This window comes from Pongo pygmaeus, chromosome 2, assembly GCF_028885625.2.
Source record: "Pongo pygmaeus isolate AG05252 chromosome 2, NHGRI_mPonPyg2-v2.0_pri, whole genome shotgun sequence".
Lineage (NCBI taxonomy): Eukaryota > Metazoa > Chordata > Mammalia > Primates > Hominidae > Pongo > Pongo pygmaeus.
Window position 1 is genome coordinate 107,979,886 of NC_085930.1, and position 17,250 is coordinate 107,997,135.

General features: G+C 44.4%; 1 protein-coding gene across 3 annotated transcripts in view; it reads right to left on the reverse strand.

Annotated features, from left to right (window-relative positions):
* Nucleotides 1–17,250, reverse strand: part of LIMD1 (LIM domain containing 1) — an 88,337-nt gene that overhangs the window by 11,423 nt on the left and 59,664 nt on the right. For all 3 annotated transcript variants that reach the window (XM_054480410.2, XM_054480413.2, XM_063661972.1), the window contains exons 3-4: nt 3,965–4,032; nt 1,368–1,430 (exon numbers count right to left, since the gene is read on the reverse strand). In XM_054480410.2, coding sequence (XP_054336385.1) covers nt 1,368–1,430; nt 3,965–4,032 — 131 coding nt within the window. The remainder of the gene's footprint in view (nt 1–1,367; nt 1,431–3,964; nt 4,033–17,250) is intronic.

Below are 17,250 nucleotides of genomic sequence, written 5' to 3' on the forward strand. Positions count from 1 at the left end.
GATGAAGCTCAAAAACATATGTAATAAGACCTGAAAGAGTCTATACTATATGTTTCTATTTATATGAAGTTCCAAAACCAGCAAAATGAATTTCTGGCAATAGAAGTTGGAATAATGGTTGCCTTTGTGGGAGTGGGGTCTTGAGTGGGAAGAGACAAGAAGGAACTTTCTGGAGTTTGGGAAGTGTTCTACATCGTGATCTGGGTGGTGGTTACAGGGGTATATGCACATGTGAAAACTCGTTCAGATGTACACTTAAGATTAGTATCTTTTACTCTATGAGTTATTTCTCAATAAAACGGTAAAATTAAAAATACTAATGATTAGAAATTATCTTCTCTAGAATGAAATTAATGAGTCAGCTTAGAGAGGGACTTAACTCTTTCCAACCAAAAGTATGTTATATAATCATTTTCTCTGATCAGTATATTAAAGAACTTCTTAAAGGCTAGTTTCCAATGGTGAACAATTTGATGTTGTATTCATTAACCTCATAACCTAACCCTCTAGGGAAAAATTGTCCCCACTGAAGACCTGAAGCCCAAAATAACCTCAGAGAGCCAGCGACTGAGCAAATAATGGAATGTATAAAACCTGGTCCTTGCTCTGCTGTCTCAGAACTAAATGACAGGCCCTAAAAACTCATCTTCGTAATGGTGTGAGCTGGGCATAACACAGGGAGAAAAACAACTTTGCTCCTCTGGCTTTCTGCATTTGACTCCAAGGTAGCTGAGATTTCTGCAGTAAAAACAGACTGTATTTAGCATCTCACCTGGGATGCCACAAGGATCACAGAGAAGCCAGAGGGAGGCCAGTATGATTCAAACAGCCCAGAGGAGGAGAAAGCATTATTGGAAACATGACATCGTGTGCTCTAGATGGTTAAAGATGTTAATTCCAATAAAAGCCAACAATGTGGGTTCTATTAGAACAAGCAAGCTGCACTTTACAGGGACTTTTTTTTTTTTTTTTTTTAAGGTGGAGTCTCACTCTGTCGCCCAGGCTGGAGTGCAGTGGCGTGATCTCGGCTCACTGCAACCTCCACCTCCAGGGTTCAAACAATTCTCCTGCCTTGGCCTCTCAAGTAGCTGGGACCACAGGCGTGCACCACCACGCCCGGAAAATTTTTGTATTTTTAGTAGAGACGAGGTTTCACCATATTGGCCAGGCTGGTCTCAAACTCCTGACCTCGTGATCCGCCCGCCTCGGCCTCCCAAAGTGCTAGAATTACAGGCATGAGCCACTGCGCCCAGCCGTAACCACAAATCAAGATAAGAAACACTGTCCTCAATTATTAATTTCTTTTTTCTCTGAACACCTCCTCCTCCACATGAGATGCTGTTCTCTTCTTTGGCTGACCTACTCACCATGTCCATGATCAGATGTCCACAAAGAAAACACCTGTCAGCCGACTGCTGGAAACCAGAGTACTGCAGAAGAAAAAGAAAAGAAAGTTAAACCCAGACTGGTAAGATGAATCAGCCACTTCCCCACCAGCCAAGAGGATTATAAGGAATTTCTCAGAAAGATGTGTCACTCTGTGCAGAATTCTGTCATCCCCAAGTACAACACAGCTGTGGGCTGAGTCATAGAACATTCTCTGCCACAAAAGCCATCACAAATACTAGTACCACTCACTCTAACAATGACTGTGTCTGGGCACCCACAGCATGCCAGGCTCTATGTAAGGGACTGTATATAGAGATGCTTTAATCCCATCTCAGTGGTTCTCAAAGAGCAGTTCCCTGGCATCACTTGAAAGCTTGTAAAAAATGCAAATCCTTGGGCTCCACTCCAGACCTACTGATTTGGAAACTCAGGGGGTGGGTTCTGGCAATCTGTGTTTTCACAAGCCTTTCAGGGGATTCTGAAACCACCACTCTAATGCTTATGACAATTCTGCAAGGTGTACATTATTACCCGGAATCCTCAAATAGAAGCAGAGGGCAGCTCAGAGAGGTTAAGTGAACTTTTCAAGGTCACACAGCCAACAAAGGGTAAGGACGGGAATCAAATTCAACTCTGGTTCTGGTTAAAAAGCTAATGCCTTTTATAGTTAGCTTCAAAGAAACTTGATAAATATCTACTTTACCTTACCTTATCTTACCTAAACACATACACACACACAGTCTTGAAAGACATGAGTTGCTCTCTTCAAAAAACATACTAGATGCTACACACTAGACTAGAAGTTTGGGTATTACAAACAACTTAACTGGGGGAAACCTTATGAAAGGAAGGTGGGAAAAACAAAAAAGGGAAACTTTCTGCAACTCTACACCATGTGGTGTAGGTTTCTGTCGTCTGGCACCTACACCCCATTCTGGGGGTAATAGTTCTTTATTTTCATTTGAGATCCAGCCCCCAGCTCCACACCACGTGGCTCCCATCACCATGTGGGCTGGCTCCATGCCAGGGCCCAGGCAGGGCATTGACAGATCTGGCCCATCAGAGCCTTGCATTCCTCCAGCACTGATAGCTTTTCCAGGGGTGGGCATGTGGCCCAGTAAGAGCCAATGAGACTCCAGGAGACATCTGTGGAGGATTCCAAAGGAGGGACTGGCACTCTTGCCCATCGGATGTGAAACTGAGAGAATGTAAACTCTGGGGTCCTGCCAACATCTGGCCATCACACAGGACCTGAGACTGAAGCTAACACTGAGATACAGGGCCAAAAATTGTGGAGAAAATGACTCCTGAGGCACTGCTGGAATAATTTCCTTTTTACTTAAGCCCATTTGGGTTTGCTTGTCTGTTTCTGGCCAACAGGAGTCATAATGAATCAACTTTTCAGTGAAAACCAAATAGAGCTTTTCTCCAAGGGAAGGCAGGGAGAAGCTGGCCCTGAGCCCATCTCTGCATCTCACATTCCTCATCCCTGAGATGACAGGGTCATTTCAACCACCATCTACCAAGCACCCACTCTGCATGGCATCGTGTTAGAGTCTGCAGGTGTGAAGTCATGTTCTTTCTACCCTGGAAGCTTTCAGTCAATGGAGGAGAGACTTGTAAGCAGACATACTGCTCAGGGCTAACAGCCCACAGCCCTGCCAGGGCAGGCCCCGGGCGTGGTGGCAGCACAGAGGAGCTCCTCCATTGTGGGTGCAGGAGGGACAGGAAGGCTGTTGGGGGGATCTGGGAAAATAAAGGGGCAAGACGTTGCAAGCAGGGGAAATGGCCCAAGCAAAGGCACGAAGGCATGAGGTTGCACAGGTGTGGGCAGCTGGGGATTCCAGACCTCGGAGAGCTTCTGCACATGCTGGGACCAAGCAGGCCAGGTTTATGCCCTATAAGGCCTCTTGATGCGGGTGTGTGGAGGCCGTTAAGCTAGCCTGGCTGAGCCATGCCGGAGGTGTGAACAGAGGCAGAATTGTGGAAGACATGGCAGCACAGAGTTCAACGATTGGCTGCATCCAAGGAGGTGGGGTTGAGGACAAACCTAGGAGGCAATTCTCACAGATCAGGACCCAAGGCAAGGTAAGATTTTTCTGCTTCACAGAAGTATGGTGAGGGACTGGGACACAGCCCAGGGGCCAGTGGGATGCCAGCAGCTGGCCTCAGAGGTGCGGCAGGGCTAGAGCTCAGGTCTGGGAGCCACTGGCACATTGATGGACTTCCAGTCCATGGGAGAAGCTAGATTCCCAGAGAGAGTGGGATGAGAAGAAGAGAGCCCAGGTCCCAGTCCAGAGGTCTAAGAGGGGGAGTCCAGGGTGGTGGAAGAGGCAGAACTGCAGAAAGCAGCAAGAGGATAGCCAAGTGACCCCACAGTTCCTTCAAAGTACAAGGCTGTGTGGTTTGCCATTGGCCTCAGGAACACGGCCAGCCCCATGCATCTACAGAAGGAAAGGCAGGGCCCCTCTCTCCAGCAGTGCAGCTTCCCTCCGCGCTGGCCCAGGTCCCCCCAGGCCCCTGCCCTCCGACTCTGGCCAGGACATGCGAGGGGAGGCTTTGGTGACACACTCACCAGGAAGTCTTCTTCACAAAACACTTTGCCGTTGACAAAATAAAAGGCTTTTCCTCTCAGCTTCCGGCCTAAGGAAAAAATCACAAAGACAGGGTAAAAAAGAAAAATTTTAATATGCAGTGGAAAAAGTGAAAAGTGAAAAGCAAAATATTTAGGCAGAAATAAACACGTAAAAACTGCCAACTGTCAATGACACTTTCCAGTTCCTAAAAGATGCCATGGCCCTCGGCAAGAGGCAGGCAGGCTGAGGCCAGGAGGAAGGGTGCCCTGGCAGATGCTATTTGGCAAAAAGACTCAAGGGCTGACTTGGAAGTCATCCTATGCTCACCTTCCAGCACCTCCTCTCTGCTTGGAAAGATGCCAGCAAAGCATTTGGTGGCAGGACAGCAAAGGCAACACAAGGGGGCGTCCGGGCAACAGTCTCTTGTGAAGATGCAGTTTCCCACAGGCATTTATGACAGTCACCTTGGACATGTGCTCCAGGACCATTGTGACCGCCTATCAGGAGAGTCCTATACATTGGTTAACTATTATTTTCCTATCTTTTTCTCACCTAAATTGTAGAAAACACACATTGTTGGAAGGATATTTTTGTTTTCTCTTGACCTAAAACGTGTAGGCGGGAGTGGGAAAAGTTCAAAGCACCCTGATTCCTTGGATGCAACTCTTGCTTCCATAAGGCTAACACAGGCAAACATCCTTTATCAGTACCTCTCATCTCTTATGGAAAACACAATGGGGCTGTGAGTTCAAGGTTGGCAGAGGCATCATTAGGGTGTCCCGGGATCCCCTACTTGGCAGTATTCACAGATCTGAGGGCATTTCCAGTGCCAGGCTCAACACATACTCAATAGGCAATGTGTGGGTTTCAGAAACTGAATGAACTCTCTTCAAAAAGTTAAACCAAGCCCTTTGGGGCCAGCCCACAAAATGAAAGTAAAACCATCAATGTCACAAACAATGCCTGAGATACAGAGAAACCCGCCAGACGAACACTGGCTGCCCTCACCTGGTGACGCCCACAGGAGGCAAAGCAGCGCAAGGCAGATAGCGACAAGACTGTCAAAGAACACTCCTCAGACCTCAGAGAGGACCCTGAAAGCATCAACGCAGCGGAAAAGGCATAAAAAAGGAAGTAACTTTAACTACAAATACGAAAACCTCCAGATGGATGAAAGTATAAAAAACAGAAACTAGTATAAGAAACTACAGGCTGGGGGTGGTGGCTCACACCTGTAATCCCAGCACTTTGGGAGGCCGAGGTGGGTGGATCACAAGGTCAGGAGATGGAGACCATCCTGACCAACATGATGAAACCCCATCTCTACTAAAAATACAAAAATTAGCTGGGTGTGGTGGTGCGTCCCTGTAATCCCAGCTACTTGGGAGGCTGAGGCAGGAGAATCGCTTGAACCCGGGAGATGGAGGTTGCAGTGAGCCGAGATCACGCCACTGCACTCCAGCCTGGTAACAGAGCAAGACTCTGTCTCAAAAAAAAAAAGAAAAAAGGAAACTACAAGCTTTTTAATTTTCTATTTTGTGATATTTTATTTATTTTTACTATAAGAAAAGAAAGTCTGACTTTGGCATGGAGAAGGATTTTGTAGGTAAGATATAAAAAGCACATCGCATGAAGGTTGACTGATCAATAGACATCAAAAATGTAAACTTCTGTACAAGAAAAAAGAGCATAAGCAAGGTTTAAAAGATGCAACTGCTGAAAATCCAGCCTGCTCCCCGGCAGGGAGGCAGAGGTGAGGGTCCCAGGACAGGGCTTGAGGTCACATGGAAAGCAGTAGAGACAGAGGAGGCAGAAGTGCTCAGCTGTCCTGGCTGCAGGTGAGACGTGGAGGTGGGAATGGAGGTGCCGAAGAGCCAAGAGGCTAAGGCTAGGAAAGAAATGAGGAAGACTCTCGGCTGACCACCCACTTTCATGTCTCTGTGCTTTGCTTAACTGGATGGCCCTTTCCTTCAGGCCTGGCCAGACCCTTCTGATATAGTTTGGATATTTGTCCCCACCCAAATCTCATGTTGAAATGTAATCTCCAATGCTGAAGGTGGGACCTGGTGGGAGGTGACAGGATCATGGAGTGGTTTCTCATGGTTTAGCACCATCTCCATTGGTGCTGTCGTGGTGATAGTGAATTCTCGTGAGAGCTGGTTGTTTAAAAGTGTGCGGCACCTCCCACTCTCCCTCTCTTCCTCCTGTTCCAGCCACATGAGGTGCTTGCTCCCCCTTTGCCTTCCGCCATGATTGTAAGTTTCCTGAGGCCTCCCCAGAAGCCAAGCAGATGCCAGCATATGCTTCCTATACAGCCTGCAGAACCATAAGCCTCTTTTCTTTATAAATTACCCAGTCTCTGGCATTTCTCTATAGCAATGCAAGAATGGACTAATACATCTTCTTTGCTGTGGTGGTTGTTGCTACCAGATCTAGTGTTGTCTGAATGTTTCCCCAGCCCTCCTGTTGGTTCCTGTAGGACTTTTTAATACTCTGAGTATATGCTACATTCCTTGAAGATATAGCTAAGTCAGCTTCATACTTGGAGGGGAGGGCTTGGCAATACTCTAACAGAGCGCAGTACATGTTGAGTCAAAGAAAAAAGGAAGAGTAAGCCATGGATCAGAAGATGGCCAAAGCACATATAAAATGCTATTAGTATCTGGCCGGGCACAGTTATTCATGCCTGTAGTCCCAGCATTTTGGGAGGCTGACACGGGAGGATCACTTGAGGTCAGGAGTTTGGGACCAGCCTGGCCAACATGGTGAAACCTCGTCTCTACAAAAGATACAAAAATTGGCCGGGAGTGGTGGCTCAAGCCTGTAGTCCCAGCACTTTGGGAGGCTGAGGCAGGTGGATCACCTGAGGTCAGGAATTCGAGACCAGCCTGGCCAATATGGTGAAACCCCATCTCTACTAAAAATACAAAAAAGTTAGCTAGGCATGGTGGCGTGCAACTGTAACCCCAGCTACTCGGGAGGCTGAGGCAGGAGAATCGCCTGCACCTAGGAGGCGGAGGTTGCAGTGAGCCGAGATCGTGCCACTGCACTCCAGCCTGGGTGACAGAGGGAGATCTGTCTCAAAAAAAAAAATAAATAAATAAATAAAATAACCAGGCATGGTGCCACGCACTACTTGGGAGTCTGAGGCAGGAGACTCACTTGAACCCGGGAGGTGGAGATTGCAGTGAGTCAAGACTGGGCAACAGAACAAGACTCTGTCTCATAAATAAATAAAATAAAATAGTATTAGTACCTAAGACACAAAGAATACCAATTAATCAATAAGAAAAAGATAAATAATCCAATGGGGAAATAAGCAAGGGCAGGAAGAGAAAGTGCATAGAATAGAAAACCTGTTATACCTTAGGCAATAACCAGGATTATTAATCATAACCCCAATATCTATAATAAAAAGATGTTCTATCCTATCAACAATCAGGATAATGCAAACTAAAACCACAATGAGATTCTATCTCACTTTCATAGATTGGCAAAAATTACTACATCTAATAGCGTGTCTTGGAAGGTGTGAGACAAGAGGAGCCCTTTCACACCGGTGGGAGTATCATCAACTGGGATGACTACTTGGGAACAATTTGTCAAGGGCCAATAGATCTGAAAATACACATAATCCACAACACACTTCTAAGGTTGCCCCTTGAGAAGATTACCCAAATACGCATGAGGACAGACATGTATGGATGTTCATGGCAACGTTGTTATGGAAAAACTAGAAGCGTCTTCAGTGTGCACTAGATATGAGAATTGATAAACAGATGAAGAAACTGGAGCTGTATTTACTGGATGTGATACCAGACAGCAGTCAAAATGAAAGGGCTAGATCTATGCATATCATTATTAATTGAACTGAACACCAGTGCAAATAAGGCAAAATGCCTGAAGATATACCATTGATCATATATGTGTAAGTTTGAGATCGTATATGTGCATGTGAACACCAGTGCAAATAAGGCAAAATGCCTGAAGATATACCAATGATCGTATATGTGTAAGTTTGAGAGTGCGCACACACACATACACAAACTAGTACTGTTTTTTTTTTTTGGAGACGGAGTCTCGCTATGTCGCCCAGGCTGGAGTGCAGTGGCACGATCTTGGTTCACTGCAGCCTCTGCCTCCCAGGTTCAAGTGATTCTCCTGCCTCAGCCTCCCGAGCAGCTGGGATTACAGGCACTCACCACCACACCCAGCTAATTTTTGTATTTTTAGTAGAGATGGGAGTTTCACCATCTCTAAAGAGATGGTGGCCAGGCTGGTCTCGAACTCCTGACCTCAGGTGATCTACCCACCTCGGCCTCCCAAAGTGCTGGGATTACAGGTGTGAGCCACCATGCCTGGCCACAAACTAGTACTGTAAACTAGTACTGTATGTTTTTTATTGATAGTAGTATATACGGTAACAGTAGGAAAATTTCAATTAATAATGGCAGCTGCCCTAGGGAAGGAAGGGAGAGGATGGGAAAAGGAATCAAGATGATTCCAATTTTTATATAATATTTCCTTTATAAAAATACAGAATCAAAGCTACAATGTAAAAATGTCTGTGCATTCTGGGTGATAGGTAAATAAGGATTATTTCCTATAGTACTTTCCAGTAGGTTTTAAAATACACACACAATTTTTATATATTTGATTTCCTTTATAAAAAATATCAAACCAAAACTATAATGTAAAAATGTCTGTGCATTCTGGGTGATAGGTAAATAAGGATTATTTCCCATAGTACCTTCCAGTAGGTTTTACACGTGCACACACACACACACACACACACACACTTAGGTGAAACACCATAAACCAAAAGGCAATAACAAACTAGAGCAAACATCTATACTGTATGACAGAAAAGGATTTAACTCTAATATGAAAATAACTCAAGTAACATTCCTATATAAAAAATGGGTAAAGAACAGGCAGACAAACCACAAAATAAGTATGAATGATCAATAACTATAAAATAAAATCTTTAGCTTTCCTCATGATTTAAAAAATATTGCTGCCAGGCACAGTGGCTCACACCTGTAATTCCAACACTTTGGGAGGCCAAGGAGGGAGGATCACTTGAACCCAGGAGCTCAAGACCAGCCTAGGCAACACAGCAAGATCCCATCTCTACAAATAATAAAAAAATTAGCTAGGTGTAGTGGGGCATGCCTGTAGTCCCAGCTACTTAGGAGGCTGAGCTAGGAGGATCACTTGTGCCTAGAGGTTGAGACTGCAGTGAGCTGAGATCATGTCTGTGCACTCCAGCCTGGGCGACAGAGTGAGACTATCTCTCCAAAAACAAACAACAACAACAAAAAACCCTATGCTTTACCTATCAGACTAGCAAAGCTTAAAAAGAATGATATCCCCAGTGTTAGTGATGACACAGACAAACATACTTGTTCACACTCTGCAAGGGATAGCAGAAGCTGAAACAAGCTCTTAGGAGAGAAATTTGGTATTAAATGTCAGTGGAATTTAGAAAGCTCAGATATTTTCTCCCCAAAAATTCTATTTCAGGAATTTATCCTAGTTCCAGAAATCGTCATCTCAGCTTTATTTATAATAGCTTGCTAAAAATGAGCATCAAATGTCCAATTCCTATTAAATGATGATCCATATACATGTTGGAATATTATGCAGCCATAAAAATATTGTGTTTTCAAAAAAATATTTATTGACAGGGAAAAATACTTAAAATATTTTAAAGGAAGTATACAAGTATGTGGGTTACAGTTATGAACCCACTCACATATATGATGACAACATTATGTGTACACTCATACACATAAGATGTACACCAAATTTTAAGTCATTATCTTTGAGTGTAAGAAATAGGTGATTTTCAATTACCATTTTTTCCTGCAATAATTATGCATTATTTTTATAACCTGAAATAAAGTTTAATGGAGTAGGGGAATGTGGGTGGGGGTGCGTGGAAGGGACAATAGGACTTACATAGAAGGCCACAACTCTTTAGGTCTCCAAAGCTGCTCTCTTGTCCTCCCCTCAAAGTTACTGTTGCCCTCTCTTCTAGAAGGTCCCCATCCTTGAACGTTCGTAGTATTTTCTGACTCTGCTAAACTAGGATACCAAGAACGTCTACCTACAGCTGGGTGATCTCAGGGATCATCAGCAGAACCCCCTTGACAGCCATGGAAATTAATTTCAGTTCCTTAAACTTTCCTCTCTATAAAGGGACTCCAGAGAACTCGAAGTTTTAGAAAAGAAAATGAGAACTAACTAGAGTATCTTTCCCATGTTTTTCCCACATCGGACACCTACCTGGGTGACAGCTGATCTGCTGCCCTCTGTCCCTCCCCAGGAACAAGGTGACGAGGAACACAAACAGCCCACCTGGCCGGGCGCGGTGGCTCACGCCTGTGATCCCAGCACTCTGGGAGGCTGAGGCGGTTGGACCACTTGAGGTCACGAGTTCGAGACCAGCCTGGCCAACATGGCGAAACCCCATCTCCACTAAAAATACAAAAATTAGCTTGGCGTGGTGGCATGCGCCTATAATCCTAGCTACTTGGGAGGCCAAGGTAGGAGAATCGCTTGAACCTGGGAGGCAGAGGCTGCAGGAAGCTAAGATCGCACCATTGCACTCCAGCCTGTATGACAGAGAGAGACTCCGTCTCGGGAAAAAAAAAAAAAAAAAAGACAGCCCACCTAAGAGGAGCTGCTCAACCAGAAAGCAAAACTATTCACACACTGTCTGATCACAAAGTCCAAATCTTTACTTGTGGAGCTCCCCAGTTTCGCCTCTTCCTTCTCGGAATTCCCGCAGGGTAAACTCATTCCTCAAGACAGGAAAGGAGGTGGGGCTGCAGTTGCGGATGCGGCCCCTAGAGGGAGCTAGGAGGCCACCAGGAAATGGCGCAGGATTTCCAGAGCTTAGGCTTCTGATCCAATGTATGGAGAACACAGCAAACAGCCCTCTGGTTCCAGGAATGGGGTTAGCAAGTTCTAAGGAATCTGAGCTGGAAATCAACGTTTTGTGTAATAGGGCGAAGATCACCTCTACTCCAAAAATCACAGAGGAAGATCATTGAACATGCAGAAGCACTGAACCCTTTAGTGTTAAGAAACAAACTAAACAAGAGCTTTTTCACCCAGGAGATCAACAAAGTGTTTGTGATTGTTGTCACTGCATATTTTCATAAGCTACTGCTGAGAGTGTAAGATGATAAACTCTCCCTGGAAGGGAAACTTTAAAATGCTTATCTCTGACTCAGTGAGGTTATCTGAGACTTAGCTTTGGGAAAGAATTTTAAAAAGTGAATAAATATTTACTTAGATCCAAACGGCAGCCTTAGAGGAATGGTTACATAAACCAGAGTAAATATAAATGATGAAATGTTACACAGCTATTTAAAATGTCATTTAAATAGTGTTTTAGTGATATTGGAAAATGCTTATACTACAGAAGGATAGCATATATATGTTTGGGGTTTTTTTGAGATGGAGCTTGACTCCGTCACCCAGGCTGGAGTGCAGTGGCGCAATCTGCAGCCTCAGCCTCCCAGGCTCAAGGAATCCTCTCACCTCAGCCTCCTGAGTAGAGAGGGCCACAGGTGTGCACCACCACAACTGCCTAATTTTTGTATTTTTTGTAGAGACAGTGTTTCGCCATGTTGTCTAAGGCTGGTCAACAACTCCTGGGCTCAAGTGATCAGCCCATCTCAGGATTACAGGTGTGAACTATTGCACCCAGACTGAAAATATATTAACAAGTGAAAAAAGCAAACTTGACAAGTGTATTTATAGTACAATTCCATTTCAGTAATTTGCATACCATTGATATGCAAAAGGAAAAAAAAACAAACAGTGGTTAACACTGGTAGAAGTATAACAGTGAAACATCACTTTCTACTTTATATACTTTAATATTTTAAATTTTCTTTCTAGTATTAGGTACAGTGACAGATGCTATTAGAGAGAAATTTCACTTTACTTCACATATTTCTATATTAACTTTTTCTAGAAATATGTATAATATGAAAAACAATACTTTTAATTTTAAAAGAAAACCCTTATGTTATAATGTGAAAAGTAAAAAAGCAAGATTTAAAAATTGTGCATCTCAACTATATAAAGAAATTCAAAGAAAAAAAGACTGGAAAAGAAATCTGCCCACGAGTGGCAACGCCTCTGAGTGGACATATTTAGAATCTGCATGGTGAGGCCAGGCATGGTGGCTCATGCCTGTAATCCCAGCACTTTGAGAGGCCAAGGCGGGCAGATCACCTGAAGTCGGGAGTTCAAGACCAGTCTGACCAACATGAAAAAGCCCCCTCTCTACTAAAAATACAAAATTAGCCAGGCATGGTGGCGCATGCCTGTAGTCCCAGCTACTCAGGAGGCTGAGGCAGGAGAATCACTTGAACCCAAGAGGTGGAGGTTGCACTGAGCTGAGATCACGCCATTGCACTCCAGCCTGGGCAACATGAGCAAAACTCAGTTTCCAAAAAAAAAAAAAAAAAAAGAATCTGCATGGTGGAGGGGATGGTTTATTTCCTAGCTGGTTGCTTCTATATACTTTCCTATACTTTCCCAAAGATTTACCAATGAGCAGGTGTTGCTCTGATCATCATTTAAAAAATTGCCCAGCTGGCTAGATAAGTCCTCTTGCTGCCAGTTCCCACAGCTAAGAATTCCCATGTCCAGACACAGGAGGCCAGTACAGGGGGTTGGGGGACTACGTCTGATTTTCCTTTATTCCAAATTTTAAAAAACTGAGACTCCCCCACTGACCTAAGAGGGTGGGGCTTAGTTTGCTCTGAAGAACTCACGCTTCATTTTTCACTTCGGTTTTGAAAGACCACCTGAGTTTAGAAACTGGATAGTGTATCAAAATATATTTGTTTGTATTCTGAGTGGGAGAAAAGCCTAACATCTACTGATTGTCTTCTGTGGTCTAAGTACTATGTTTAGGGTTTTCACATATATTTTTAAACGCTTGAAAACTTTGCCACACAGGTTACTGCATCACCCCACCTTCTGACCCTGTACTGCCACATGCCTTTTACAGAAGAAACTCACAAAGTCATCTCCTACTCAAAGCCATCACCTACTCCAGGTTTCGGCGAGTGTGGAAAGGGTTCAGTAAAGAGTGAGGCAGAAATAAAACACACCACATGTCAATGTCACGGAGCAGTACAAGGATACAGGAATTGATTATTTTTGGGAATCACCTGAAATCACACCCAAGGATTACTTCTAACTTTCTGGAGTAAAAATATGATACTTATGAATTATACATTATCGTTTTCATTTCATAAGTGAGGAAATTGAGGCTTACCCAGGTAGTAAGTGGGCAGGATGGGAACCCAGATTTGTCTGACTCTGAAGACTGTGCTTGTTCCACTGCACCATGAGGCCATGCAGCAGTATTTAATGCTTGTTGGATGGACACCTATATGCAGAATCCAGTTTCTCTTCTGCCAAGAAATGGGGCAGGCCTTTCTTTCCTTTTCCTTTTTTTTTTTTTTTTTTTTGAGACAGGGTCTTGTTCTGTTGCCCAGGCTGGAGTGCAGTGGTACGATCATAGCTCACTGCAGCCTCAAACTCCTGGCCTCAGCAATCCTCCCGCCTTGGCCTCCCAAAGCGTTGAGATTACAGGTGTGAGTTACCATATCTGGCCGGAAAAGGGAATTTTCATTCAAACACTTTCTAGGTACTGGGCCTTTTACTTGCCTCATGTCTCACTTAAGTGTCACGAACAATTCCGTAAAAACTCCTTGTGATGACGGGCATTTAGATGTAACTTGATAGGTAACCTTCCACTTGGAGACAGGCTGAAGTTTGTATCTTTGGAGAAAGGGGGTTGCTGAGAGGAGGCTGAGGCCAGGTAGGAAACAGCAAGCAACCTGGTGCTGAGAAGCAGGGAGGCAGAAAAGGTATTCTCCAGGCTGAATTACCCCAGATTTGGCCAATGAAACAGATGCCAACTAACCTGAAAATTCCTGGAATCACTGCCACTGTCCTGAAAGTTCCAATCAAGAGCAGGATCCAGAATCCTCCTTATTGACATTTAAGCTAGAGCACCCAAACGCCACTAGGTGGTGCCAAACCACAGCCAGGACAAGGACAGGTTGAAGCAGCACAGTTTACCCCAAGCCGGCCAGCCCTGGAGGCCTGCTTGAGTCATTTCATTAATCTTGCAATAATGTGCCCTGACATTTGGGCAGTTGAAACTCACTTGTCGGCGGAGCGTGGTGGCTCACGCCTGTAATCCCAGCACTTTGGGAGGCCAAGGTGGGCGGATCATGAGGTCAGGAGACCAAGACCATCCTGGCCAACATGGTGAAACCCCATCCCTACTAAAAATACAAAAACTAGCTGGGTGTGGTGGCACGTGCCTGTAATCCCAGCTACTCAGGAAGCTGAGGCAGGGGAATTGCTTGAACCCGGGAGGCAGAGGTTGCAGTGAGCCGAGATTGCACCACTGCACTCCAGCCTGGCGACAGAGTGAGACTCCATCTCAAAAAAAAAAAAAAAGAAGAAAGAAAAAGAAAAAGGAAACTCACTTACTATATTATGATCGAGTTACTGATGCTTTTTTTTTTTTTCTGATGGAGAAACAAAAGCTAAAGAGGTTAAATTCACCTATGTAGCTAAAAGTTAAATAGAAGAGTTGAGATTAGAACCCAGGTCTCTCTCTCGTGCAAAGTCAACACTCTTTCCACCACACTATACTGTCTCTCTTGTTGTCTGTTCCAAAAGGAATATCTCTCAGACTAAGGGGAATTTCTTAGTCATTTTAGGCCGTTAGAACAAAATACCATAAACCGAGTAGCTTAAACAATAAACATTTATTTCTCACAGCTCTGGAGGTTGGAAGTCCAACATCAGGGTGCTAGTAGGGTCAGGTTCTTCGTGAGGATCCAGTTCCTGATTTACAGACGGCTGTCTTCCTGCTGTGTTCTCACATGGTGGAAAGGGAACTAACTACATCTCTGAGCTCTTCTTATAGGGACACTAATCCCATTCAGGAAGTATCCACTCTCATGACTTAATCACCTCCCAAAGACGCCACCTCCAAATACCATCATGTTGGGATTAGAGATTCAACATAAGGATTTGCGAGGGGGCGGTATAAACATTCAGTCCTTCCAGGGAAGTAGACGGATTTCCTGGCATTCCCAATTAAACTTCCTTCTGCTCCCTTGAAGAGGCAAATTTCACTGTCCTCACTGACTTGTTATGGCGGCTCATACATAGAGGCGTAACACTAGGGAGATGCTGCGGCTTTGGCAGAGCTAATAAGGACAGAGGACAAAATGGAATAGCCAAGGGATAAACACCAAAAACTTAGGTGGTTCTCAAACCTTAGCATGCTTCAGAACCACCAGGTGGGTTTGTTGAAACACAGACTGCTGACTTAGTAAGTGTGGGAAGGGGCCCGAGACTCTGCATTTCTAGTTAAGTTCCCTAGTGATGCTGATGGTGCTAGTCCAGGGACCACACTTTGAGAACCACCAAGCCAGACTATGCCTCAGGCTTGTCTCTGAACTGGCACTTCCATTTGATGCTGTTCATCTTGGTCAAAAATGCTAAGACCTAAACCATCCCTGAATAATCAGCATCAAACATAACACTGGGGGTGGGAGTGTCAGTGTTACATCTTTATATTTCTAATTTCAGAATCGTCCTGCTTCCAGCAAAGGAATTCCCTCCACTAGGAAATAGCTGATGATAGTCACACTAAATATATACTCAATAGACCATTTTTACAGTTTTAGAATACAGTAGTCAAAATGCTCTTTCTTTATTTACATCAGCCATTTATAAAATATTGACTGATAGGCCGAGTGTGGTGGCTCACGCCTATAATCCCAGCACTTTGGGAGGCTGAGGCGGGCAGATCACTTGAGGTCAGGAGTTCGACACCAGCTTGGCCAACATGGTGAGACCCCATCTCTACTAAAAATACAAAAATTAGCCAGGCCTGGTGGCGTGAGCCTGTAATCCCAGCTACTCAGGAGGCTGAGGCAGGAGAATCACTTGAACCCGGGTGGCAGAGGTTGCAGTGAGCCGAGATTGCACCATTGTACTCCAGCCTGGGTGACAGAGTGAGACCATGTCTTAAAAAAAAAAAAAAATTTTGACTGATAAATGTGCAGACTCACAGAGAATCCACTCCAAAAAGACACTTCCCGTAGATGCAGTGAATGAATTTTTTTTTTTTTTTTTTTTTTTTTTGAGACAGGGTCTTACTCTGTCACCCAGGCTGGAGTGTAGTGGTGCAATCTCCTCCTGGGCTAGAGCAATCCTCCCACCTCAGCCTTGAGTAGCTGGGAACACACGTGGATGCCACCATGCCTGGCTAATTTTTTGTGTGTATTTTTAGTAGAGACGGGGTTTCACCATGTTGCCCAGGCTGGTCTCAAACTCCTGGGCTCAAGCTATCCACCTGCCTCGGCCTCCCACAGTGCTGGGATTACAGGTGTGAGCCACCTGCAGGCTGTGAATGAGTATTTTATATTTGCCTTCAAACCATCTTCAGTTGAAAAGAGAAAAATGCATCTGATAAAGCCGGTGTAGTTTAACAAAGGAAACAAGAGTTAAGGACGTCACAAAGAAAGGTCAGCCATTTAATCTGACAAAACTAAAACGTGCAATAATACTCACCACTCTTCCTTCCCTATAAAATAGAAATGAGCTATAACCTATTCTGGAAACATAACCGGTCCTTGGCGGTAAGACTCCACCACAAATTTCAGTTCCAAAATATCTCCCTGAGAAGTAAAAATGCAAGGGTTTCCCAACAATGAGAAGAGTTTCCGAGAAAAGAAAGTAAAAATCAGCAGTCACTTGGATTGTTTTGATTGTACTGTCCCAGTTAGTGACTTCTACCTGTACTGTCCACGGTGGCTACCAGCCACATGTGTTATTTATATAAGTTTAAATCAATTAAGATAACATTAAAAACTTAGCACCAGGACTTGAACAAGTATATCTTGAGTACTTGATGGCCACTTGTGACTAGGGAAGCTTTAGAATATCTGCATCATTGCACAAAATTCTAACCAATCTACTTCTTCAAATAGCTTTTCTAGAATAGGTTCTTTTTTTTTTTTTGAGACAGTCTTGCTCCGTCACTCAGGCTGGAGTGCAGTGGTGCAACCTTGGCTCACAGCAACCTCCGCCTTCTGGACTCAAGCCATCCTCCTGGTTCAGCCTCCTGAGTAGCTGGGACTAAAGGCATGCACCATCACTCCCAGGTAATTTTTGTATTTTTAGTAGAGATGGGGTTTCACCATGTTGGCCAGGT